The 27,826-nt window shown below is 35.9% G+C and overlaps 1 protein-coding gene and 3 pseudogenes across 2 annotated transcripts in view; 3 read left to right on the top strand and 1 right to left on the bottom strand.

Annotated features, from left to right (window-relative positions):
* Window positions 1-7,543: 7,543 nt before the first annotated feature.
* Window positions 7,544-10,209, top strand: LOC132178292 (receptor-like protein 7; annotated as a pseudogene).
* A 2,020-nt stretch (window positions 10,210-12,229) lies between these two features.
* On the top strand, window positions 12,230-16,235 carry LOC148587603 (protein farnesyltransferase/geranylgeranyltransferase type-1 subunit alpha-like; annotated as a pseudogene).
* Window positions 16,236-17,988: 1,753 nt separating this feature from the next.
* Window positions 17,989-20,833, top strand: LOC148587602 (receptor-like protein 6; annotated as a pseudogene).
* A 67-nt stretch (window positions 20,834-20,900) lies between these two features.
* The window catches only part of FTA (farnesyltransferase A), a 12,063-nt gene continuing 5,137 nt past the window's right edge, over window positions 20,901-27,826 (bottom strand). For both annotated transcript variants that reach the window (XM_088513565.1, XM_088513566.1), the window contains exons 4-7: window positions 23,990-24,099; window positions 21,842-21,962; window positions 21,568-21,663; window positions 20,901-21,455 (exon numbers count right to left, since the gene is read on the bottom strand). In XM_088513565.1, coding sequence (XP_088369691.1) covers window positions 21,024-21,455; window positions 21,568-21,663; window positions 21,842-21,962; window positions 23,990-24,099 — 759 coding nt within the window. In that variant the 3' untranslated portion in view covers window positions 20,901-21,023. The remainder of the gene's footprint in view (window positions 21,456-21,567; window positions 21,664-21,841; window positions 21,963-23,989; window positions 24,100-27,826) is intronic.

Below are 27,826 nucleotides of genomic sequence, written 5' to 3'. Positions count from 1 at the left end.
AAAATAAAGAATCTGTTCATTATAATTTCAAAATAAAATATATTTGTATTATGAAAGAGAAAAATCAAAAGGCCTAAACTCTTTTACTTATGTTCAAGGACTAAAGCACCTCTATTTTAGAAGTAAAAGAACCCCAGACCTTAATGATACCACCAACACAGATATACTTTCATGAGAAATATGTCACAATTACAAGGGGCATTGAACTTACCTTGTTAATAATATAAAAAACAGGTCTAATTATTAGGGACGGAACTAGGAATTTATATTGAACGAGGCCAAAGTATGAAAGAGAAATATATAAAACAGGAAACCAAAAAATAGATGAAAAATATATTAAGATTACAGACTAAATCAACATATAAAAAATAAAATTAGTATTTATTGAATTTTTAAGAAAATATAAGCAATATAAAAGACAGAAAATAATTATTTTTCTTAAAAATTAGTATTTTTTGTACTATATTTAATACAAATTCCAAACCGGTCTTCATATACGTCCGTCTCTAGTTCATCCATTTCTTGGTAAAAAATGAAAGGAAAAAAAAAAAAAAAAAATTGTATTTAGGTCTTCCCATTCATTGATGTAAATGAATAATGGTGGCAATATGACTGGATGGATGATGAGTAGGTGAAACTGTTACAGTAGTTAGCAGATTAGTTAAGATTCAGTTGATTAATTAGTTTAGTTTCGGTTAGTTTAATCTTGTTGAATCTATATATATGTAAACATTGTATTAAGTTCAATCAATCGATGAATATACAAAAAATCTTCTTTCTCATTCTCTGGTCTCTGTTTTTCCTTTCTTTTCTATGTTTTTGATAGTTATTCTTAAACTCCCTAAATGATTCAGGTAGAAAGAAAAACAACCAAAACTACCATCTTTGCCATCCCTACCTCTGGAAAGTCTAATCCAAAACAAAGATTTTATAGCATGTTCCATCAATTTCTTAGTCCCAACCCATCAACAAATGAATTAAATAAATTCTCCCCCAAAGCTAAATGGTCACCAAGAATTTTTGTGAATGAGATCTAAAAGATCTCAAATTTGGCCTCCACAAAAAGCTTAATACCTGGGATGTTTTGGGCTTTTGTTGAGGAACACATGATTTCGTAGTTTTTTTTTTTTAATTTTAATTTTACTTTTTACTTTTTTATTCAAAAGGATAGGCTGGGGAGACTATGATTTGTAGCTTGGCATGCATGTCAATAGAGTTTGTGTAACATGTATACAAGGTTCCAAAACATGCTTTATTTAAATTATATAATTTGAAGTATGAACAAACAAAATTTTACGGCAACAGAGCATTTCTTGTAGATCAGGTGGGGGGATCCAACAAGAACTACAGAAAAAAAAAAGGGAGGTTAATTATTAGTTTTGTTTATTATAAGAAAAAATGTTTAATCACTTTTTAAATTTCAATGAGCTCTTTCTCAAAACCCCAAACCACATTTTATGTTGATTTTATTTAGGGTTAATAACTTTTTTGGTACCTTGATTTTAACGTTTTTATTTTTTTTTCCTTACATTTTAAAACATGACAAATCTAGTACCTCACATATAGGAAAAGACAAAATCACTACCTCCGTTAGTTTTCGTCAGTCCCAATTAGCGGAAGTCCACATCATCTACGTTTATATCGCGACATGTGTCCTAAAAATGAAAAATAATTAAAATAATAATAATAATAAAACTAAACCCAAAAAAGAAAGAAAGAAAAAAAAAATCTTATTGTTAAGTTTAATTTGGTGATTAATTTGGTTCAAGAATCATTTGTTACGTTTCAATTTGTGGACCATGTGGACATTAGTGTCAATAAAAGATGTGGTAAAGTGAAGCCAAGTCTATTTGATTCTTCTTTCCTGTAACTCGTTGGGCTTGGTCCATCTTTCAATGATTCTTTCTACGAGTTTATATTCACAATGACACATTGACAGCCATTGTGATTAAAGAATTTCTTACTGAGATAAAACTTGGAAATGAGATTACTGGAATAGAAGAAGAAGAAGAAAGGGATGGGTGGAGATAGCCAAAATACTTTAAACTTTGAGAGGCTAAAAGTAGGGCTGACAATTTTGACACGACTTGACAACCCGACACGAAATTAGCGGGTTTTGGTCATAAACGGGTCGACCCGTTTATGAGGGTCTGGCAGGTCGTGTCACGGGTCACCCGTGGGTGACCCGCCAAACCCGTTTATCTTTATTTTTTTTTCTTTTTCTTTTCTTCAAAAAAAAAAAACAAACATTTAGCCTAATTGCCTAAAGGAAAAAGTGAAAAACACAGTCCACTCTCCAGAGACCAGAGTCCAGATCCAGAGTCCACTGTCCAGTCCTGGAAAGCCCAAAGAAAAGAGGTGAGAAAAGGGAAGCATGGCTTTTTGGTACCCTTGAGACCAAATGGGTCCTCTTTATATATATATATATATATATATATATATATATATATATATATATATATATTTTAATTTTCTTAAAGGATAACTCCTGTTTCCAAATGTTTCCATGAATATTTTGGGACGTTAGATATATGGCTAGGCTTTTATGGCCAAACACCAACATCTATACATGATTTTTTTCTTTTTTCTTTGCAGAGTGCCCTATTTTTTATGTTATCAATGAGAATCAAGGCTAAAGAATGTCTGGTGAATTTGTCGTTACAAAGATTTAACCAAAAAAAAAAAACAAAAAAAAAATCAAGACTATTATTATTTTATTTAAAAAAAAAAAAAATCACTTTTTTAGTTAAACGGGTCATGTCGGGTCATGTCGACCCGGCACGTCCCATTATTTTAAACAGGTCTCACGGGTCGTATCGGGTGACTCGTGAAAATACCCGTGTCCTGTTGTGTCGGGGGCTCCGACCCATTTATTAAACAGATCGTATTTGAGTATTGTTTAAACGGGTCGCGGGTACCACGGGTTATAAACAGGTCGACCCGCATACCCATTTTGCTAGCCCTAGGATAAGTAAGAAATTAATCTGACGTTGCTGGGGCATTACGACAAATATGAAAAAACAATTTGGTAAAGCCATTTGCATACCATTTTCCAAATAAAGATTTAATTGCAATGTTTTTGTTGTTGGGAATTGATGTCCTCACCTATCAATTATCTCCTTACACCTAAATTTTAAATTTTAAATTATTTTGTATTTTATCTGCCTTTTTATTATTTTCTTTTTTATTTTTCTTTTTGAGGTAGGTACTATATATATCTACTTTAAATGTCTCTTTTATTCATCCTAACTCTTAATTTTTGAAAGAAATGACCAAAGGCTTAATTTGTTGATTTTACGTCCATGTTCATCGCATATAACCTCAACATTTATTCATGCATTTGAAGAGATGAGATAGTGCGGCGTTGTTGGTAAATAACACACCATGTTCATTTTTTTTTTGTTGAAAAAAAAAAAAAAAAAAAGTAATAATTGGTATAGAAAAGTGAAAAAGTTGTATTAAAAAGTGAAAAGGTTTTGTTTTGTAATGATTTTTTTATTTGAATACTAGTAAAAAGTAAATGATGTGATAAAAAAAGAATAATGTAATATAAAAAGTGAGAATGTTTTGATATTAATATTTTTTAAAAATAATGTGAATAGTATTTGGGGGTGGAAAAGTGATTAATAAACACCCTCTGCGATTTACGCGTCACCCATTTGGGCCCACATTCGTGTCAAGAAAAGATGTATAGAGTCAAGGGAATTGAAGTTTATTTGATGGGGTTGGCAAGTGGCATTTCTCTTCTTTCGTGTAGTATGGCTCCGTCATCTTTCAATCATTCTTTTTTGCTCACATGCTTTAGGTGCCATTTCATCATCAAATTGCTTAGAGAAGTCAAGCTAATTTCTTCTAAAAAAATAAAAATAAAAAAAGACGCTAGGAGTGGGAGATGGAGGGATCCATTGCTATTGAAAATTTTCTCATGAGACGACTTGACCAGAAGTGGCATTGAAATAATCAATACCATGAAGCGATAGAGCTGGTCGAGGTCGATGATCCTTTTGCCCTTTTGTTCTTTGTTACTATAGCTGACATGAATTGATGTGAGATAAAGTAAGAATGTTTGATATAAAAAGTAAAAAAGTAGTGTGAAAAGTGAAAATGTTTTGTTTGTAGTGATTTTTTTTTATTTAAATAATAATAAAAAGTAAATGATATTATATAAATGAGTACAAGGCTCTATTTATAGAACGTTGAAAGTAATTTGAATAATTTCAAATACAAATAAATCCCATAAATTAGGGTTAACAAATCATTTAACTTATAGAATACAAATCAACATTAAACATAGAGGTTATCTATACCTATCACAGGGTTAAGAGACGACTTGACTTGATGATAAACTTGAATTTAGATCCTTTCAAAATTCATGTCATATGATAGTGGAGATGACTTGACTTGATTTGAAGTATGAGAGACTTTCATAGTTTGACTTGGAAATGAGATTAGAATAGAATCGAGGAGAAAGGAAGAGCCTGAGTCAAGAGCTAAATACTTTAAACTTGGAGAGCCCAAAAGTAAGGGTAAGAAAGAAAGTAACGCGACCTTCTTGGGGCTATACAACAAATATGAAAAAACTTGGTTGCTTGGAATTGGTGTCCTCAAGTATCTCTTTACAACTAATTTCCAAATTCTTAATCATTTTGGTTAGGCCTGGGTATCGGTTATTAACTGATAATTTTCGGTTAAACGGTTTATTAACCGATACCGAACCAATAGGAATTTTAACCGAAATTATCGGTTATAACGGTACACGGTTAAACGGTTCGGTTAAACCGGTTTACTGGTTAAACCATGAGCTTTATATTGATTTATTTTGTTGGGCCAAAAATGAGTTTTTTTGACTTTCGAGAGCCCAAATACTTTTTGTTGGGCTAAAATAACTTATTAAAAATGAATTGTTTTAGGGCCCAAATACTTTTGTTGGGACCCAAATATTTATTTTTTGGGCTAAAAATTGAAGTTTTTTTATATTGATCCACCACAACTTTTTTTATATTATAAAATACATTTTTCCAAAGCAAATGGACTAATTAACATAATGGCGGCTAATTAGACTAACAAAACTAGTTAATGAAAAATGCTTTCACCAAAGGCAAAGAAATCTCATCCAATGCCATCACTAATAGGGGTGTCAAAAATAACCGGGAAACCGGAACCGGGACCGGAAAACCGGGAAACCGGGAAACCGGAAACCGGAAAACCGGGACCCGGTTCCGGTTCCGGTTCCGGTTCCAAAAAAAAAAAAAACCGGGACCCCGGTTCCGGTCCCGGTTTTTGGCACCCGGTCAAAACCGGGAAAACCGGAACCGGGTATTATTTTATTAAATAATATATATATATATATATATATATATATATATATATATATATATTTTTTAAATTATTTTAATTCTTTTATTTTTTTGGGTTTTGAATTGTTATAGTAAGGGGTATTTATTTCTTGTGCATGTTGGTTTGTTTACATACTTGTTTTTACTTTTTATTGTTTTAATGTTTTCTTTATGTATCTAATTTAAAATTATGTTTAGGGTATTTTAAAAAATTTGAATTTTTATTTCTAAGGCTCATATAGGCAAAAACATTGATGATTTAGGATTTTTAGGCTTTTTTAGGTTTATTTTTTAATTATTTGAAACAATCACAATCAAGCCTCTTTAATTTAGACAAAAAGATTAATAGTTTTTTTTTTTTTTAATTTAGGCCCAATACCTAAAATAAGCCCCAAATACTAATTATTTTCAAAAACCGGGTACCGGACCGGGTAAAACCGGAACCGGCCGGGAACCGGGACCCCGGTTAGCCGGGGTCCCGGTTCCGGTTCCGGTTTCCCAAAACCAAGAACCGGGGTACCCCGGTTCCGGTTCCGGTTTTGGCCAAAAACTGGGAAACCGGACCGGGTTGACACCCCTAATCACTAAAAAAAAAATCAAGCATACCCAAACCCAAATTAAGATAAGGTTACATAGGTATATATATAATCCCAAAACTACATCGTTTTGGCATCCTTACTTAACGGTTTATATCGGTTAAACGATATGAAATTTCTAACAGGATCGAACCGAACTGATAAGCATACCGGTATAAAAAATTTAACTAATAAGGATATCGGTATATCGGTTCAGGTTAATATCGGTTCGGTCGAAACCGGTACACGGCTGGTAATCGGTAACCGGTTAATCTGCCCACCCCTAATTTTGGTGTAAACTAATTCTCATTATTAGTCAATCATGCCGCCATTATTCATCAATGAAATGGCGCCTACTAATGCTACTAATTAGTCTTCAACGAAATCTCCAAGGTTTTGTTGACTGCGTCCATTGATGGCATACAGTTAGGGGTGTCAACCCGGTCTAATTTTTCGGTTTTTGGCCAAAACCGGAATCGGAACCGGAGTACCCTGGTTCTCGGTTTTGGAAAACCGGAACTGGAACCAGGACCCCGGTTACCGGCCGGTTCCGGTTTTACCCGGTCCGGTAACCGGTTTTTGAAGAGAATTGGTTTTTGGGCTTATTTTAGGTGTTGGGCCTAAAATAATCCCATTTTTTTTCTTCATAAGTTTGCTCATTTTTAAAAAAAAAATCTATTAGTCTTTTTGTCTAAATTAAAGAGACTTTGTTGTGATTGTTCCAAATAATTAAAAAAATAAATCTAAAAAAGCCCAAAAATCCTAAAAAATCAATGTTTTTAATATATATATATATAGATTAAAAACATTAAAAAATATTCATAGAGATTATCCTAAGCGTAAAAAAATTAAAAAATATTATATATATATATATATATATATATATATATATATATATATATATATATATTAAATAAAATATAAACCCGGTTCCGGTATTCCCAGTAAAAACCGGGTACTGGAACCAGGTTACCCGGTTTTTGGATTTTTTAAATCGGAACCGGAAGCTGGTCCCCAGTTTCCCGGTTTTTTGGTTCCGGTTCCGGTTTCCCAGTAATTTTTGACACCCCTACATACAGCCTCAACATTTTGTCGGTTTTCCCTTATTTTAAAATTCAATAAGCTATTTCTCTTCTTTTTTTTAACTCGATGGTCTTGAATATTGCCTCTTGTTGAGCTCATATCTGACTCGGTCATCTTTCAATTATTCTTTTTGCCTCACATGCTTTAGGTGCCATTTCATCATAAAATATGTTTTAGGGTATTTATATTTTAATTAATTAAGTAATTATTTAAGCACTTTATCAAGATTAATTATCATATCTCTTTGGTTATTTTTTAAGTCTTTGTTGTGTTTTGTAAGTTATACGTGTCATTTGTTTGTCTCTTTGCTTTCTGGAACAGAAGTCAAGCGAATGGTTTTTTTAAAAAAAATAAATAAATAAGTGGGAGGTGGTGGGATCCACCGCCTTATCTTGAGACAACTTGACCAAACATGGTAGAGATGGAGTCTCTTAAGCTTCACTGCTAACAAATAAGGATCAACACTTTCGGATCAGTCTATAAAATTAAGCTCCAAACATTCACTTTCATCTTATCTAAAGACCTAACAAATTTTAGTCCAACATTATTATGGGTTTCTCACATTCTCTCTTTGCCTTCCTGCGCTTCTTGTTTCACTCTCCTTTTTTAATCTTATATTTCCTGCCTCTTTTTCTTTTGTGCAGCCATTGTGCCACATTGATGAGAGCTTTGCCTTGATAAAATTCAAGGAAAACTTTACCATCAATCAATCTGCATCTTCTGATCCTTCCGCTTATTCGAAGGTTTCAATGTGGAAGCCTGAAAGCGGCGATTGCTGCAAGTGGTATGGTATTAAGTGCAATAACGACACGGGTCATGTGATCAGTCTCGACCTCAACAGCAGCTGTCTTTATGGCTCGATCAACTCCAGTAGCAGTCTCTTTCAGCTTGTTCACCTCCAGAGCCTTAATCTTGCTGACAATGACTTTAGTTCTTCTCAAATTCCAACTGGTTTTAAACAGCTTCCGAGGCTAACAAACCTCAATCTCTCTTGTTCTTTATTTTCTGGCTAGATCACTTCAGAAATTTTAGAGCTCTCTAACTTAATTTCCCTAGATCTTTCAAGGAATTCATTAAAGCTCCAAAAGCCCGGCCTCACGAGTATAGCTCGTAAGTTAACAAACTTAAAAAAACTACATCTTAGTCAAGTTGACATATCATCCACTGTACCCAATATCTTGGCAAACTTATCTTCTTTAACATCTCTTATTCTAGCAGAATGTGGCTTGCATGGTGAGTTTCCCACGGGAATTTTTCATCTACCGAATCTTTGGTCTCATGATGTGAGAGACAATACAAATCTCATCGGAAGAATTCCAGAATTGAACAGGAGCAACCCCCTTGAATCATTGGCACTTTCTTCGACGAGTTTCTCCACTAAGATACCAGACTCAATTGGTAAACTTAATTCCCTAGATTATTTTGGTGCTATAAATTACCATTTCTCTGGAACAATACCATCTTCACTTGGTAATCTTACCCAACTAATCTCACTACGACTAGCAGATAATTGGTTGCATGGTTCAATTCCACATTCAATATCTGGGCTTGTGAATCTTAAACATCTTGATCTATCTTATAATCACTTGAGTGGCACGGTGGAATTTGACTTGTTTCTGAAATTTAAAAACCTCACACATCTCATTCTATCTAATAACAATATTTCATTGCTTACAAAGCCAAGAACCAACGCAACTCTTCCAAAATTTGAAGCTTTATTTCTAGGTTCCTGTGACTTAAGTGAATTCCCAGATTTTCTAAATAACCAAGATGAGTTGTTGTATTTGAATCTTTCTCTCAACAAGATTCATGGCCAAATTCCAAAATGGATGTGGAATTTAAGTAAAGAAACTCTCTTTGAGTTATATTTGGATTCCAACTCTCTAACTGGTTTTGATGAACTTCCAATTTTTCCCACCAGGACTAATCTAAAGATTTTGGATCTTAGTTCTAACAAGCTTCGAGGTTCACTCCCAATCCCACCACCTTCTATCCTTTGGTATCCAGTCTCAAACAACACACTGACTGGAGAAATCCCACAATCAATTTGCAATCTCACTTCAATTCTTATTCTTGATTTGTCAAGCAATTACTTGAGTGGTTTGCTTCCACAATGTTTGGGCAACTTGAGTGATTCTCTCATCATTCTAAATCTACACGACAATAACTTCCATAGAACTATTTCTGAAATATTTGCAAAAGGAAATTATTTGGAGATGATTAATTTTAACCAAAATCAATTACATGGGCTTCTACCAAGATCATTAGCCAATTGTACAAGGCTTGAATCTCTTAATCTGGAAAACAATCAGATGAATGATACTTTCCCCTCTTAGCTAGGCATTCTTACAGAGTTGAGTTTTCTCATTTTGTGATCTAATGGAATCTATGGTGCAATGGGATGTCCTAATAGCAGTTTTGATTTCCCAAACATACGCATCATTGACCTCTCACATAATGACATTACTGGTGAGTTGCCCTCTCAATACTTCCAAAATTGGAAAGCCATGTGAAGCGTTGAGGTAAATGGTTTAATGTACATGCAATCAAATGTCTATTCGACCTACATCTACTCAATGACATTTATCAACAAAGGCACGAAGATTGTATATGAAAGAATCTTAGTTTTCTTCATGGCTATTGATCTCTCAAGCAACAAATTTGAAGGGGAAATTCCAGAAGTCGTGGGGCATCTGAAAGGACTTAAACTGCTCAACCTTTCTAACAACTTTCTTGCAGGTCCTATACCATCTTGCTTGGGGAACTTAACAGAGCTAGAATCATTGGATCTCTCTCAAAACAAGCTAGACAATGTGATCCCTTTTCAACTCACGCAATTGACTTTCCTTGAATCCTTTAATGTCTCCCATAATCTTCTCACAGGACCTATTCCGCAAGGGAATCAATTTGGCACATTTCCTAACAATTCGTTCAGTAATAATCTTGAATTATGTGGAAGCCCTTTGTTAAAGAAATGTGGAAATTCTAAGGATGCATCTCTTCCACCTTTAACCTTTGAAGGGGATCAAAGTTCAGCTTCTATATTTGAATTCAGTTGGAAAGTAGTTGCGATTGGATATTGATGTGGATTCATGGTTGGACTTGTTCTTTGGCAAATTATGATAAGGAAGAAGCATGATTGGGTTATGAATACTTTTGCAATTGGGCAACCGAAACCAAGAAGGGTGGATTGTAGGAGGGGACAAAGAAATTAAATTTAGCTTGGCAAGATATTTTCTATTAAATAAATAAATTTATGTGTATGTTGTTAGTAGTATTATATCTACTTTTCCTTTTCCTTTTGAAAATTTAGAATAAGTACGTAAATGTTAAGAACGAAAAACAAAGTAAAAAACAAAAGAAAACAAATAATATAGCTAGCTGGATTTATTTTATCTACGATCCCCATATATAACAAATGCATAAATGTTATAATAAACGGAAAAAAAAAAAAAAAAAAAAAAAAAACCTAGGTATGAAGTGGATCCACATGATGACATTGACTACGTCCAACAAGACTTAGATCCAATATAATCGTATGTGGTTAAAAAAAAATTGGTAATAATATATATAGTTCACATTATTTGACGTGTTTTATGTTATTTCTTTCTACATTGATTGGTTATTGTGGTGCATATTTTATCTATTGTATACATAATTAATTGGGTGCGTTATGTGTTTCACAGGTTGACATGAGTATTAGGGGAAGAGTAGACGACGGAGGTCCCTACATATAGATGACCAGGAGTATAGACCAGTACTTCCTGAGAATGTGGAAGGGTCTCAGCCGGTTCCGTACGACACGGAGCACACATATGATACGCTTACTCCGCTGCCTATAATGAGCGAGATGGGGATATGTGCACATGACGAGGTAGAGCGGTTATTCCCCCCCCCCCCCGAGGAGAACACAGATATCTTATACAGTGAGCCATCGCAGCCAGATGACAGTGAGACACAATACTATCCGGAGGACGTGGATGATAGGACAGGTGTCACACATGACTCGCAGCCCGATGACCCTCCAAAAGTGTTGACCAGTCGCCAGCTCCGAGCAATAAGTAAGTATATATACTTTAAATACGAATATTGAATACGTATATAATTTATGTAGTTACTATTCAATTCCAAATAATTAACAATTGCAATTATTAATGTGGTAGGCATCGACAGAGACGAGTGCACCCATTTTCAGGTGGTGACCATCCCACCATCGAACAAGACATGGGATGTCCCCACTGGGCAAAAGGTCATGTGCGAGTACAATCGGGTGTGGCAGCCCGTAGGATTTAGCGGGATGAAATTTCGAAGGATGACCGGCAACGTCATAAGGAGCGGGAATTATATTAGACTACAGGACGAGTGGAAGGATGTACAGCCCCGTACGAAGGAGGATAAATAGGACGCCTTGATGGTATGATTAAACTCTTTCTTCTATTTTCGCATGCGTATTTCATTATTTTAAACGTTGTTAATGCATGCATTATACGCCTAACTTTTTCAACTTGTGCAGGCTGACTTCTACATCCCGCCTGAGTACAATCTCGAGGCGATTAAAAGGGACGCGTTCAGAGACATGGGCGTCAAGCTGAAGAGTTGGAGACACTTGGTAAAACAAGCGTTAAAAATTAAGGCGGGCGATACTCCTGACACAGTGACGGCGAGAATGGGTCAGAAAGCCGTTTCACAATACAATGCCGATGACTTGGATGTCTTGTTGGCTAAATGGTGCAACCCAAAGAATCAGGTAGGTCACGAGTGTAGTTTTAGTAATTGTAATTGTGTACTTTTATTAATTGTACTTGTATTAGGCCTGACATTTTAAGGGTGATATTTGTGTAGGAGTATGCTGTCTTGCTGCCTACATGAAGGCATTGCAAGCAAAAAACAACACACCTCACTATACTGGGTCGATGAGCTTCGCTAGGGCGACACATGAAGAGGTATTTGTCTTATTTACTGGTTTTATATATATATATATATAACCGGTTGTTTAGATCTTTTTTTTTTTTTTTTTTGATTGTTTATTTTCTATGTAGACCTTATCATTGGGCACTACTCCGACTCGAGCGCAAAATTACATCTCGACATACACGAAGAAGGATGGTGGCTATCCAAATGAAGTGGTCAGGGAGCGATGTGTAAGTACTCACCGATATATATATTTTGATAAATTATTTATGATTAACCTTCCTTATAAGAGATAATAACTTGTTATTTAACGTACACGAGGGGATGAAGGAATTGATGCCCACTGACCCGGCATTGACGTCGAGCGTGACTGAAGAGATGGTACAGTGGACACCTAATGACGCATATGCTCAGGAGCATGAAAATAAGCCTGAGTACACTGGTAGGGTCCGACAGGTGGGTCCGAATGTTCTGCCGGTGTGGGGCAGCATACATTCGTACTATACACCGTCCCAGGCACGGTCTCAAAATCGTGGGAGCTCCTCGTTCTCACAGATGACGGATAGGATTAGAGAACTTGAAGAGGAGCAGGCAGAACAAAGACGTGCGATGGATGAGATGGCCAAGCAGGTTGAAGAACAAAAAGCTCAGATAGAAAGAAAGATGCCATCTTTGAGGCCCGTTTTCGCCAGCTTGAGGCCATGTTCGCGTCGACCTTTGGATCTGCGCCCCACAGAGGTAATGATATATTTGTGTTGTTTTTCTTATCTTCAGTTAACATGACTATAACCCGCATCAATCACTTTAACAGTTAGAAACCCCTAGTCTCCATAAAAGTCTCAGTTAGCAATGTTTTGTTACCGTGGTTCATTTTAGAACTAATATATATTTGCATCACTGTATATATGTGTTTTGAATTTTTTTTATTGATTATCATTGGTTCACAACTCATTTGCAGGTAATGCAGATTAAGCATTGGGGGATGACTATGTTGACTTGGGCTGAGCACGTCGTTTCTCATTACTGTTTGTTACGTTTTATATATATTTTGTTACTATTGCTTGATGTATATAGTTAGATTAAACTATATGTTCGTTGAGAGTAATTGAAACTTATTTGTAGTAGATAGAACTAAGATAATCTGATTGTATATTTGTTTTGTGTTGTGTTGGAACGTATTTTCGATGTATATATTTGTTTTGTTCTGTGTTGTGTTTGAATGTAGTATATGTGTTGGAATTTCATATGTATTGAAAATTGGATATGTATTGCAGATTGGATATGTGTTGGATATTGTATATTGGATATGTATTGGATATTGGATATGTATTATTGGATATTGTATATTGTATATTGGATATTGCATATTGTATATTGGATATTGTATATTGAATATGGATTAGATGTTGGATATGTATATATTGGATGTTGGATATGTATGTATTGGATATATATTGGATATTGGAATGGACTTTGGAGATCAGTTGGACTTTGGAATAGATTTAGATATAGGAATGGATATGGGAATAAATTTGTATTGGATATATCGATATTGGAATGGATATTAGATATTAGATATATTGATATTGGAATGGATATTGTATTGGATATGGGAATGCATATTGTATTGGAAATGGGAATGGATATTGGATATATTGATATTGGAATGGATTTTGGATATATTGGATATATTGGATATATTGATTTGAATATTGGATATATTGATTTGGATATCAGGTTAATACGTAAATAATACAGAAAATATTACAGAAAATATTTAAATTGAAAAAAAGGGGGATTTTTGATGTGTCAAATGGTGTAACACGTCAAAAAATCTCTCAAGAATTTCCACGTCAAAAATTTCTGACGTGCTGAATTTCAGCACGTCAAGATTTTTTTTGACGTGGTATTTTTAGCATGTCAAAATTTTTTGACGTTCCAAAAGTAAAACGTCAAAAAAATATTTTTTGACATTCAAGTTTGTGACACGTCAAAAAATTTTGACGTGCTGAAAATGCCACGTCAAAAAATTGAAATTTTTGACACCCCCCATTTTGACGGTTGAGACATGTCAAAAACCACACATCAAAAGGGGTTTTTGATCAAAAACCCATAGTCAGAAAACTACTCAATTTTTGTAGTGATATCATTATTGTACAAAATAATTAATTGTGAAACACCTATGAGACAATTAAGCATTGAATGTATGATATGGCCGGGAGTATTATTTGATTCCTTTGTTGACTGAATGATTTTGTATTATTTTGTCATATGTATATGTACTTTATTTTCGCAATTAAATCAGATAGTTTACCCATATAAAACTCGGCTCACTCGTTTTAAAAGATAATTAAGCTTGAATATAATGTGGGATGATTATTTGATTGCAGATTTTTTATTATTTTGCTATGTACTTTTTTAAAGCTCATAATTATATGGGTTTTATAATTTGTATGAAATATAATAGGTATAACACTAATAATATTAATGATTCTTACTAACTTTCTATTAATCCTTTGATAATCACAATCCAAGTTTTCTTTTTGCTATTTTTTTCTTTATATTTTTCATTTTAAACTATACATATGGGAATTCCATCTGCACATTGCGCGGATTATAAGCTAGTTTTATTAACAACGTAAGTTCAAGGCTGCCCTTGTAATTATTACGTATTTTTCTTAAAATTCTATCTGTATTGGTGGTTTGATTCTAGTTTCAAACAATGCTTTCAATCCAAATGGATTAAACCTGCCTTTATATTATTCAAGCTGTTGTACACTTGGATATTTACTCATCAATCATCATAGCTTGTTGTCTCTAGTTTTGCAGATTTTTTGAACTTCTGTTTTTCTTTTTTCTCACATTAACTAGGGGTTCTCTTGTATACACAGGGTACTGTGGTTACACCCCTCTACACTTTCTCAATGATATTGGAATTACTTATAAAAAAGAAAAGAAAAAAAAAAAAAAAAAAACGGAATAAACAAGGTCTGGGATTCTTTTACTTAAAAAATAGAGGTTCTTTAGTCCTCGAACATTAGCAGAGGAGTCTAGGCCTTCTGATTTTTATAGTATAAATATATTTTATTTGAAGTTATAATGAATTGGTGGGCTAAGCCTTTGTATATTAACCGAAATGGTGTTTAAAAAGACTCAAAAGATTAAATTTTGAAATAAGTATCCATGTTTAAAAAGGTGTAAAAAATAGGCAATTAATCTGCATTAGAAGGGAATTGAGTTTCTTACAGCTTTTCCTTTAAGCTTAGAATAATAATGCCTTATCTTCCCGAATCCTAAGCGCAGGGTTCTCTAGTGTAGCTGATGGGCCCGTTTGCTAGCTAGTGTGATCTGGTCAACAAATCCTTTTGAACCTAGTTTTTTTTTAACAGTAGTTTCGTTTGAATATGCCCTTCTGATTATGTAAATTCTAGTGAAGTTGTCATTTTAATATATCCATCCAACTGCCAAATTGTCATTGAGATATTTTTTGGAGTTTCTATAGCTTATTTTACCCTTACCCAGGTACCACTGCATTGATCTTATTGACAGATATATTTGTAGGCATCATAGGAGGTGGGTAGCTGAGAAATTGGGACCTGATGCTACAAGCAAGGAACTTGAGTTCACCAAGAAGATACTTACTCTTGATGCTAAAAATTATCACGCCTGGTCCCATAGGCAGGTTTGTTGCTCCTGTTGCCTTCTTTATGCCAAAATAAGTTACACAGAAGGTATTTTGAGCACCATTGGGGCGGAGCTTCTGTATATTTTGAGATATATTTGGTAGTAAAATAGTAACTAGTTTAACTTTTTACTCCCTTTTCTTTGCTTTCTTCTCTCTTTTGGTGCAGTGGGTTCTGCAGGCACTAGGAGGATGGGACGATAAACTTCACTACTGTTGGCAGCTCCTTGAAGAAGATATTTTTAACAATTCTGCTTGGAATCAGGTATAGTGAGATGTTTAACTTTGTCTTGACCTTCTACTCTGATTGATCCTTAATTTCTGAAATTCTTGCCAAAATTACAAAACAAACTTATTGTACGTTTTGTTTGCAAAAGAGATACTTTGTTATGACAACATCTCCCCTGCTGGGAGGCCTGGAGGCTATGAGAGAGTCTGAAGTGAGCTACAGTGTTGAAGCCATAGTAGCCCACCCTGAGAATGAGTGCCCATGGAGATACCTTCGGGGGCTTTACAAAGGAGACATTGAGTCTTGGGTGAATGATCGTCAAGTTTCTTCTCTGCCATGGCCTCCAACCAAGTCAAGAGTTGAGAGACGTTGTGGATGCACACAAGGCTTCATGTCCAAATGATCAACTAGATCCTTAGAAAATCTGGGAAGGTGTAGACCCAATGAGGGCTAACTATTGGAAGTGGCGAAAGAGGAAGCTAATGAGCTGATTGTGACTTATTTCCGAGGATATCCCTGTTGTGAGAATATCAAAAACCTGTTCCAAGTTGACTAGCATTATTGATTTAAAAAGAAATAAAAAGTTGACTTGCATTATTATTAATTTGTAATATCTCTTATCTCTTACAACACATTGCCCCTCCAAACTCTCAGAAGAAAAAGGAAAAGCAGATACAGTACTACTAACAACATACACATACATTTATTTATTTAATAGAAAATATCTTGCCAAGCTAAATTTAATTTCTCTGTCCCCTCCTCCAATCCACCCTTCTTGGTTTTGGTTGCCCAATTGCAAAAGTCTTCATAACCCAATCATGCTTCTTCCTTATCATAATTTGCCAGAGAACAAGTCCAACCATGAATCCACATCCATATCCAATCGCAACAACTTTCCAACTGAATTCAAATATAGAATCTGAACTTTGATCCCTTTCAAAGGTTAAAGGTGGAAGAGGTGCATCCTTGGAATTTCCACATTTCTTTGACAAAGGGCTTCCACATAATTCAGGATTATTACTGAACGAACTGTTAGAAAATGTGCCAAATTGATTCCCTTGCGGTATAGGTCCTATGAGAAGATTATGGGAGACATTAAAGGATTCAAGGAAAGTCAATTGCGTGAGTTGAAAGAATGCCTAGCCAAGAGGGGAAAGTATCATTCATCTGATTGTTTCTCAGATTAAGAGATTCAAGCCTTGTACAATTGGATCTTGGTAGATACCCATGTAATTGATTTTGGCTAAAATCAATCATCTCTAAATAATTTCCTTTTGCAAATATTTCAGAAATAGTTACATGGAAGTTATTGTCGTGTAGATTTAGAACGATGAGAGAATCACTCAAGTTGCCTAAACATTGTGGAAGCAAACCACTCAAGTAATTGCTTGACAAATCAAGAATAAGAATTGAAGTGAGATTGCAAATTGAATGTGGGATTTCTCCAGTCGATCAGTGTATTGTTTGAGACTGAATACCAAAGAATAGAAGGTGGTGGGATTGGGAGTGAACCTCGAAGCTTGTTAGAACTAAGATCCAAAATCTTTAGATTAGTCTTGGTGGGAAAAACTGGAAGTTGATCAAAACCAGTTAGAGAGTTGGAATCCAAAAATAACTCAAAGAGAGTTTCTTTACTTAAATTCCACATCCATTTTGGAATTTGGCCATAAATCTTGTTGAGAGAAAGATCCAAATACAACAACTCATCTTGGTTATTTAGAAAATCTGGGAATTCACTTAAGTCACAGGAACCTAGAAATAAAGCTTCAAATTTTGGAAGAGTTGCATTGGTACTTGGCTTTGTAAGCAATGAAATATTGTTATTAGATAGAATGATATTGCCTATTGTTGGGCTCATATCTGGCTCGGTCATCTTTCAAATGATTATTTTTGCCTCACATGCTTTAGGTGCCGTTTCGTCATAAAATATGCTTTAGAGTATTTATCTTTTAATTAAGTAATTATTTAAGCACTTAATTAGGATTATCATCTCTTTGTTTATCTTTTAAGTCTTTGTTGTGTTTTGTAAGTTATATGTGTCTTTTGTCATGTCCTTGTCTCTTTGTTTTTTTTTTGGAAACAGAAGTCAAGCTGAATGTTTTTTGTCTTAAAAAATAAAATAAAAAGTGGGAGGTGGTGGGATCCATCACTTTTGTAAAGCCTTATCTTGAGACGACTTGACCAGACATGGTGGAGATAAGAGTCTCCTAAGCTTCACTCTATAAAATTGAGCTCCTAACATTCAGTGTCATCTTATCTAAGACCTAAACAAATTCAGTACAACATTATTATGGGTTTCTCACCTTCTCTCTTTGCCTTCCTGCGCCTTCTTGTTTCACTCTCCTTTTTTCTTCTTATATTTCCTGCCTCTTTTTCTTTTGTGCAGCCATATTGCCACAATGATGAGAGCTTTGCCTTGATAAAATTCAAGGAAAGCTTTACCATCGATCGGTCTGCATCTGCTGATCCCTCCGCTTATTCGAAAGTTTCGTTATGGAAGCCTAAGAGCCGTGATTGCTGCAGGTGGTGCGGTGTTAAGTGCAATAAGGACACGGGTCATGTGATCAGTCTCGACCTCAGCAGCAGTTTTCTTTATGGCTCTATCAACTCCAGTAGCAGTCTCTTCTAGCTTGTTCACCTCTACAGCCTTAATCTTGCTGACAATAACTTTAATTCTTCTCAAATTCCAACTGGTTTTAAACAGCTTCCAAGGCTAACAAACCTCAATCTCTCTTTTTCTTTATTTTCTGGCCAGATCACTTCAAAAATTTTAGAGTTCTCCAACTTAATTTCCCTAGATCTCCCAATGAATCAATTGCAGCTCCAAAAACCTGTCCTCAAAAGTATAGCTCCCAAGTTAACAAACTTGAAAGAACTACATCTTAGTGAGGTTAACATATCATCCACAGTACCCAATATCTTGGCAAACTTATCTTCTTTAACATCACTAATTCTAGCAGAATGTGTCTTGCATGGTGAGTTTCCCACAAGAATATTTCATCTACCGAATCTTCGGTCTCTTGATGTGAGCGACAATACAAATCTCACCGGAAGTATTCCAGAATTTAACAGAAGCAGCAACCTTGAATTATTGAACCTTTTTTGGACGAGTTTCTCTGGTGAGTTACCAGGATCAATTGATAAACTTAAGTCCCTAAATTATTTTAATGCCGAAGAATGCAATTTGTTTGGATCAATGCCATCTTCACTTGGTAACCTTACCCAACTAATCTTGCTACGACTAGGATATAATGGGTTGCATGGTTCAATTCCACAGTCAATATCTAGGCTTGTGAATCTTGAATATCTCGATCTATCTTCTAATCACTTGAGTGGCACAGTGGAATTTGACTTGTTTCTGAAACTCAAAAACCTCACTCATCTCAGTCTATCTGGTAACAATATTTCATTGCTTACAAAGCCAAGTACCAACGCAACTCATCCAAAATTTGAAGCTTTATTTCTAGCTTCCTGTGACTTAAGTGAATTCCCAGATTTTCTAAAGCACCAAGAGAAGTTGTGGTATTTGGATCTTTCTCACAACAAGATTCATGGCCAAATTCCAAAATGGATGTGGAATTTAAGTAAAGAAACTCTCTCTGAGTTATATTTAAATTCCAACTCTCTAACAGGTTTTGATGAACTTCCACTTTTTCCCACCAGGACTAATCTAATGATTTTGGATCTTAGTTCTAACAAGCTTCGAGGTTCACTCCCAATCCCACCACCTTCTATCCTTTGGTATTCTATCTCAAACAACACACTGACCGGAGAAATCCAACAATCAATTTGCAATCTCAGTTCAATTACTCTTCTTGATTTGTCAAGCAATTACTTGAGTGGCTTGCTTCCACAATGTTTAGGCAACTTGAATGATTCTCTCTATGTTCTAAATCTACACGAAAATAAATTCCATGGAATTATTTCTGAAATATTTGCAAAAGGAAATTATTTGGACATGATTGATTTTAGCCAAAATAAATTACAAGGACGTCTACCAAGATCCTTGGCGAATTGTACGAATCTTGAAGTTCTTAATCTGGGAAACAATCAGATGAATGATACTTTCCCCTCTTGGCTAGGCATTCTTACAGAGTTGAGGGTTCTCATTTTGCGATCTAATGGAATCTATGGTGCATTGGGAAGTCCTAATAGCAGTTTTGATTTCTCAAACATACACATCATGGACCTCTCACATAATAATATTACTGGTGAGTTGCCCTCTCAATACTTCCCAAATTGGAAGTCCATGCGAAGAGTTGAGGTAAATGGTGCAATGTACATGCACTCAAATTTCTCTTCGACCTACATCTACTCGATGACACTTGTCAACAAAGGCACGAAGATAGTATATGAAAGAATCCTAGTTTTCTTCATGGCTATTGATCTCTCGAGCAACAAATTCGAAGGAGAAATTCCAGAAGTCGTGGGGCATTTGAAAGGACTTAAATTGCTCAACCTTTCCAACAACTTTCTTACAGGTCCTATACCATCTTGCTTGGGGAACTTAACGGAGCTAGAATCATTGGATCTCTCTCAAAACAAGCTGGATGGTGTGATCCCTTTGCAACTCACGCAACTGACTTTCCTTGAATCCTTTAATGTCTCCCATAATCTTCTCACATGACCTATACCGCAAGGGAATCAATTTGGCACATTTCCTAATAGTTCGTTCGGTAATAATCCTGAATTATGAGGAAACCCTTTGTCAAAGAAATGTGAAAATTCTAAGGATGCACCTCTTCCACCTTTAACCTTTGAAGGGGATCAAAGTTCAAATTCTATATTTGAATTCAATTGGAAAGTAGTTGCGATGGGATATGGGTGTGGATTCATGTTTGGAGTTGTTCTTTGGCAAATTATGATAAGGAAGAAGCATGATTGGATTATGAAGACTTTTGCAATTGGGCAACCAAAACCAAGAAGGGTGAATTGGAGGAGGAGACAGAGAAATTAAATTTAGCTAGGCAAGATATTTCCTATTAAATAAATAAATTTATGTGTATGTTGTTAGGAGTAGTGTCTCCTTTAACTTTTCCTTTTGAGAGTTTGAAGGGGCAATGTGTTGTAAGAGATAAGAGATATTAGAAATTAATAACAGTGCAAGTCAGCTTTCATTCTTTTTTCCTTTTAAATCAATAATGGTAGTCAACTTGGAACAGGTTTTTGATATTCTCACAACAGAGATCCTCGGAAATAAGTCACAATCAGCTTATCAGCTTGCTCTTTCGCCACTTCCAATAGTTAGCTCTCATTGGGTCTACACCTTCCAAGATCCAACAAACTGTTTTTGCCAAGTCAGGATCTGGTTGATCATTTTCGCCTGAAGCCTTGAGAGCATCCACAACATCTCTCAACTCTTGACTTGGTTGGAGGCCATGGCAGAGAAGATCCAAAAGTGTGCTCAGAGCAAAGGTAAAGTTGTTGTTTTTGGCACTCAATACCTTCAAACACACTGAAGAAACTTGAGGATCATTCACCCAAGACTCAATGTCTCCTTTGTAAAGCCCCCGAAGGTATCTCCATGGGCTCTCATTCTCAGGGTGGGCTACTATGGCTTCAACACTGTAACTCACTTCAGACTCTCTCATAGCCTCCAGGCCACCCAGCAGGGGAGATGTTGTTATAACAAAGTATCTCTGTTGCAAACAAAAAGTTCAATAAGTTTGTTTTGTAAGTTTGGCAAGAATTTCAGAAATTAAGGATCAATCAGAGTAGAAGGTCAAGACAAAGCTAAACATCTCACTATACCTGATTCCAAGCAGAATTGTTAAAAATATCTTCTTCAAGGAGCTGCCAACAGTAGTGAAGTTCATCGTCCCATCCTCCTAGTGCCTGCAGAACCCACTGCACCAAAAGAGAAAAGAAAGCAAAGTAAAGGGAGTAAAAAGTTAAACTAGTTACTATTTTACTACCAAATATATCTCAAAATATACAGAAGCTCCGCCCCAATGGTGCTCAAAATACATTCAAGGAGTTCTGTGTAACTTATTTTGGCATAAAGAAGGCAACAGGAGCAACAAACCTGCCTATGGGACCAAGCGTGATAATTTTTAGCATCAAGAGAAAGTATCTTCTTGGTGAACTCAAGTTCCTTGCTTGTAGCATCAGTTCCCAATTTCTCAGCAACCCACCTCCTATGATGCCTACAAATATCTGTCACTAAGATCAATGCAGTGGTACCTGGGTAAGGGTATAATAAGCTATAGAAACTCCAAAAAAGATCTCGACGACAATTTGGTAGTTGGATGGATAGATTAAAATGACAACTTCACTAGAATTTACATAATCAGAAGGCCCTATTCAAATGAAACTACTGTAAAAGAAAACTAGGTTCAAAAGGATTTGTTGACCAGATCACAATAGCAAACGAGCCCATCAGCTACACTAGAGAACGACTCTAGGCCTGGGAAGATAAGGCATTATTATTCTAAGCTTAAAGGAACGGTTGTAAGAAACTCAATTCCCTTCTAATGCAGATGCCTATTTTTTACACCATTTCAAACATGGGTACTTATTTCAAAATTTAATCTTTTTAAACTAAAAACTCGTATACATATGATTTGGTGAATAGAGGTAGGCCCATAGCATCCAAGTCAGTTTGAGCCAGAGGTTCGGTCTTATTCAATACTAATGTTGCCCTCTCATTCTTTAACCCTAAATGGTGGGAAAAAGTACTGGGGAAGAGTTGTAATTTGGAAAAGCAGAAAAGTTTCAGGCCTTGACTTCTAACCATTGAAAAAATCAAGGGATGAACCAAAAAGGAAAGAGTGAGAGCAATTTTCAGATGGAGGGGGCATGTGTTTGTTTTGTTAATTAAGCTCCAAATCAAATGTCACTCGCTTAAAATAAAAATGAAAGGTTCTAATGATTGAATGGCCCTAGTCAAATTAACAGGATTTCAAGGAAAAAATAATGAACCTGTTTAATATCTTCATCACTTTACCCTTTCGGTTAATATACAAAGGTTTAGCCCACCAATTCATTATAACTTCAAATAAAATATATTTATACTATAAAAGAGAAAAATCAAAAGGCCTAGACTCTTTTGCTAATTTTCGATGACTATAGAACCTCTATTTTTTAAGTAAAAGAATCCAAGACCTTGTTTATTCCGTTTTTTATTTTCTTGTCTTTTTTATAAGTAATTCCAATATCATTGAGAAAGTGTAGAGGGGTGCAACCATAGTACACTGTTTGTATCAAAGAGAACCCCTAATGTGAGAAAAAAGAACAGAAGCTCCAAAAATGTGCAAAACTAGAGACAAAAAAGCTATGATGAGCAAATATCCAAGTGTAGAACAGCTTGGATAATATAAAGACAGGTCTAATCCATTTGGATTGAAAGCATTGTTTGATACCAGAATGAAACCAACCAACACAGATAGAATTTTAAGATAAATATGTAATAATTACAAGGGCAGCCTAGAACTTACCCTGTTAATAAAATAAAGACAAGTCTAATTCATTCCTTCGGTAAAATGAAAGGGAAAAAACAACATCATTTACTTCATGCTTAGTGTTCTGCTTGTGTATCTAATCTTTCCCATTCGTTTATGTAAATAAATAAATGGTGGGTCAAAAAGCTACATTGCCCCACAAATACACAAATACATATATTATTTATAGAAGAGATACAATACAAAGACTAACATCAGACAGTTATATGTATGAACAAGATAAGCAAACCACAACTCCTAGATAAAATAAACTTTCTAGAATAACTAGATAAGATAAAACTACTCTTAACAGTCGACATTTCACAAATTGCTTGCAAGCACACACTAGAACTATTCCATATAAAATGAATTATCCCTAGAACTATCCCATATAAAATGAATTGTCCCTAGAACTATCCCATATTAAGTGCTGTGCGCGCACACACATATATATCTTCGATGTTATTCCCTAAATGATTCAAGTAGAAGTAAAGGCAACCAAATCTACCATGTTGCTATCCCTAGCTCTCGAAAGGCTAATCCAAAACAAGGATTCTATAGCACGTTTCATCAATTTGGACAATTAATTAGTTCAGGATAGGGTGACAGCATCTTGTTTTGATATAAAACATCAGCTTACAATTTTTAATACATCTTCATAAAATGTCTCTTCTATTTTACACACATCACAAAGGAAAACAAACAAATCAACTTGCATAGATACTGTGGCTCACCATATCTGATAGTTCTTGGAATTACTCTTAGCAATATTCTCAGTGAAACCCAATTCATCATGCAAGTCACCATCCAGAGCCTCGAGTATTAAACGCCTGAAATGCCATACCTATAAAAAATAGAACCTTTCTTAATCCCAAGTCCTTACAAAATGAATTAATAAATTCTCTCCCGAAGCTAAATAGTCACCAAGAATTTTTGTAAATGTGATCTAAGAGATCAAATTTGGCCTCCACAAAAAGCTTAATGCCTGGGATGTTGAGGGTTCTTGTTTAAAACACATGATTTCCTAGCTTCGCATGCACAGACTATTGAGTTTGTATAACATATAAGGTTCCAAAACATGCTTTATTAAAATATATAATTTGAAGTATGAACAAACAAGGCACAGTAACAGAACATTCTTGTAAATGTCCAATAAACACCTGAGGCTCAACCTGAGGTCCAAAGAAATATTTTACTAACCCACATCAAACATCCAGTATTCAAGAATATCAACATGATTGCCTAAGCTACTAGAACTGCACGCATTCTGGCATGAAGAGTAATGAGCTTTAGACCAAGTAAATTGTGAAATTGATACACTTCAACTTTCAAGTATTTCCCAAAGTAGATAGGATTTTTTCATTTCCATAGTTTTTTTCTGATAGATGACAAGGCATACTATTAAAAAACTAAAAAAAGGAATAAACTATTAACAGAGGAAAGAGAAAATAGGATATCATTATAAAATAAAATTTTAAGGAAAAAAAAAAGAGAGAGAGAGAGAAAGATCAAGTTGGGGGAGCGAACAAGAACTACAGGGAAAAAAAAAAGGTAGATTCATGCATATAATGTCCACGTAAAACTCATGCATGCCACCAAGGCAATGGCCACTTACCCCAAAGATGCCCATTAGCGGAAAGAGAACACTAATTTTCCACGACCTCCTAAGTTCTCAATGTTGATTATTTGTAATTCAGACATTTTGTAAAACTTAGCAATATTTTGAATTATATGATTTTTTTTTTTTTTTTTTTGGGGCAAAACACACCTAATCAAAAAATATATATTATTTAGAAGTAAATCAATTATAAAAAGTGTAGAGGGTTCAACCCAAGTACACAGGAAGTATACAAGAGCAACCCCCAAGTATACAAACTCCTTGTAGAATTTCAGACAAGGGAGCGAAGGTATGTGAGCTGTTTGAGCCTAACACAACACGATGGAATATTCCCCTAATACAAGAGGTATTTTGGGAAGAGGAAGCGGAGCTGATATGTGGGCTGCCTGTGAGCAAATTTAAAAAGTAAGATAAGATGATATGGCAAGCAACGGCATCGGGGGAGTTCTCTGTAAGGAGTGCCTACTATTTGGAGATGGAAAGGAATGCGGAAAAGGGAGGTGAAGGGTCCAACAAATCAGGTTTCAGCCCCCTATGGAAAACTATTTGGGACTTGAAGGTTCCTAATACTAAGGTGTCCATTTGGAGTGCCTGTAATAACATTCTCCCAACAAAAGAAAATCTTCAACATAAAAGGGTGTTGAGCGATGCGACATGCATGCTATGTACCAGAGAAACCAAAACAGTTTTCCACGCTTTGTGGCAATGTCTAGCGGCGCAAGATGTTTGGCCTGTGTGCGGAAAAACCATCCAAAAGAGCGCTTGTATGGCAACGGATTTCCTGGGTCTATTTGAGCAACTGATTCATAGATTTAACGAGGAGCTGGAAATTGTTGCAGTAACGGCACATGGGATTTGGGCTAGAAGAAATGATGTTGTACATGGAGGACTTTTATGCACCCATGCTCTTTGGCTCATGCAACAGAAAATCAATTGATGCAATGGAGGCTGGCAACGGAGAAGAGGGACAAACAGGTAACCCCTTTGAACCCTATGGTAGTCATACAAGAAAAGTGGAAGCCCCCCCCCCCCCCCCCCCCCCCCTAGTGGTACGTATAAAATGAATTGAGACGTGGCTATGAAGTCAGATCAAAAAAGGATAGGTGGGGGGATTATTGTAAGTAGGGGTGGGCAAAAACCCGTCCAACCCACAAACCCGCCCCGATATACCCGATCCACTCGGATTTGGTGTTTTTTTTGCTAAACGGGTTGGATTTCTTCCAACCCGTGCGGGGTGGGGCCAGGTTTCGGGTTGGAAATTTTTTGGATAGCAGGTACCCGCCCCGCCCCGCTAAGAACCAAATAAATACGAAAACCTCCTTTTGTTTTCAGACAGCATACGTCTTCTCCTCAAGACCTAGCCGCGTCCTCCAACTTCTCCTCAAGACCTAGCCGCCTCCTCCCATGAATCGTGAGTCCCCTTTGCTCGAATCTATCGCAGCTCCCTCTAGTACCACGGCTCACATGTTTCTCTCTCTCTCTCTCTCTCTCTCTCTCTCTGTGGGAAGTGAACTACGCTCTCTCTCTCTCTCTATCCCTCTCAACTCTCACAGACTCACAGTGACCTTCATCTCAGCCATTGACCTCTCTCTGTATCTCAACCATCGACCTTAGGCAACCACACAAAAAAACCCAAAGTAGGAAAAAACAGTTCATAACGCTTTGTTTGTTTGAACAGCAAAAAGATAGCCTCCAAATGTTAGGGGTCTAATAATAGAGATATTTTAGGATTAAAATACCATAGGATGGTATGTTATCTTTATAGATAACATTAGAAGTATGGATTAGAATTTAAATATTAGAGATAAGTCTTATCATTAAAGTAGTTTATTCTATGCATTGTAATTGTCTATTTAAAGACATCAAGCTCATTAATAAATGAATCAGAAAATTAATCTCATACCTTGAGTTTGAAAAAGGGTTTTAGGTTTCCTTAAAATCTAAAAGGTCTAGGTTCCCTCAGAACCTAAAATCTATCCCATTACGTATTCACGTAACACCAGACCTCCTGGGGCCAACTTCTAATAACACTTTCCTCAGATAACACACCAGCATCGCTTAATCTATTCTGAAATTTCATCCCAAAACAAACGTGAAAAAAACAAAAAATGGCGGCTTTAGTTTCATTATCTTGAAAATTTTGATAACACGGTGGAAGTACCTGGATGAAAAAATTACAAAAATGCCATTAACAAAATACCCGAACCCGCAAAACCCGCCCTGTTCTCAGCCGCCCCGCATACCCGATACCCGGCGGATAAAATCAAATGTAGCCGGGTGACGGGTTACAATTTTCAAACCCGCATGTTGCGGGGCGGGTGCTAGAAATGGGCAATACCCAGCCCGCCCTGACCCATGCCCAGCCCTAATTGTAAGAGATCATATGGGATAGGTTTGCGCAACTTCTTCTCACGTTATGGAGGGATGTCCCGACCCTATTATAGCTGAAGCTATGGGAGCTCTATGTGCTTTGGAATTTAGTTGTGATCTGGGTTTGCAGCAAATTTTTTTTTTTGGGGGGGGGGGGGATTCCAAACGAGCTGTCCAAGCAATCATCACTAAAGGATCACCGTGGTGTCGTTTTGGACAAGCTATTGAAGATATCCATGCGTTACTGCCAAGCTTCAGGAGGTAGGAGGTGGAAAGTGGAACATGTCAAAAGAGGTTTGAACAAGGCAGCTCATGGATTGGCGAAGATAGCGGGGAACCCGGGTGTATCTAAAATTTGGATGGAGGAGATCCCCCATTGTATTCATGATATTGTTGTTTTAGAGCAAATTGCTCTTGTTGTTTAGAGTTTCGGCTCTAGATTTTTCTTGATATTTTTGAATAAAATGAAGTTTTTTTGTTCAAAACTAATAAGGAAGGGAAGAGGACAAATTCATAAAATCTAGGAAGTTAGAAAGGTGAGAACTATTGAACATAGCCATCCAAACATAAAGGGATTTGAACA

This window comes from Corylus avellana, chromosome 2 (assembly GCF_965113065.1).
Source record: "Corylus avellana chromosome 2, dhCorAvel1.hap1.2, whole genome shotgun sequence".
Lineage (NCBI taxonomy): Eukaryota > Viridiplantae > Streptophyta > Magnoliopsida > Fagales > Betulaceae > Corylus > Corylus avellana.
The sequence above is the reverse complement of the archived record's forward strand: the minus strand, read 5'-3'. Positions and strand labels throughout refer to the sequence as shown.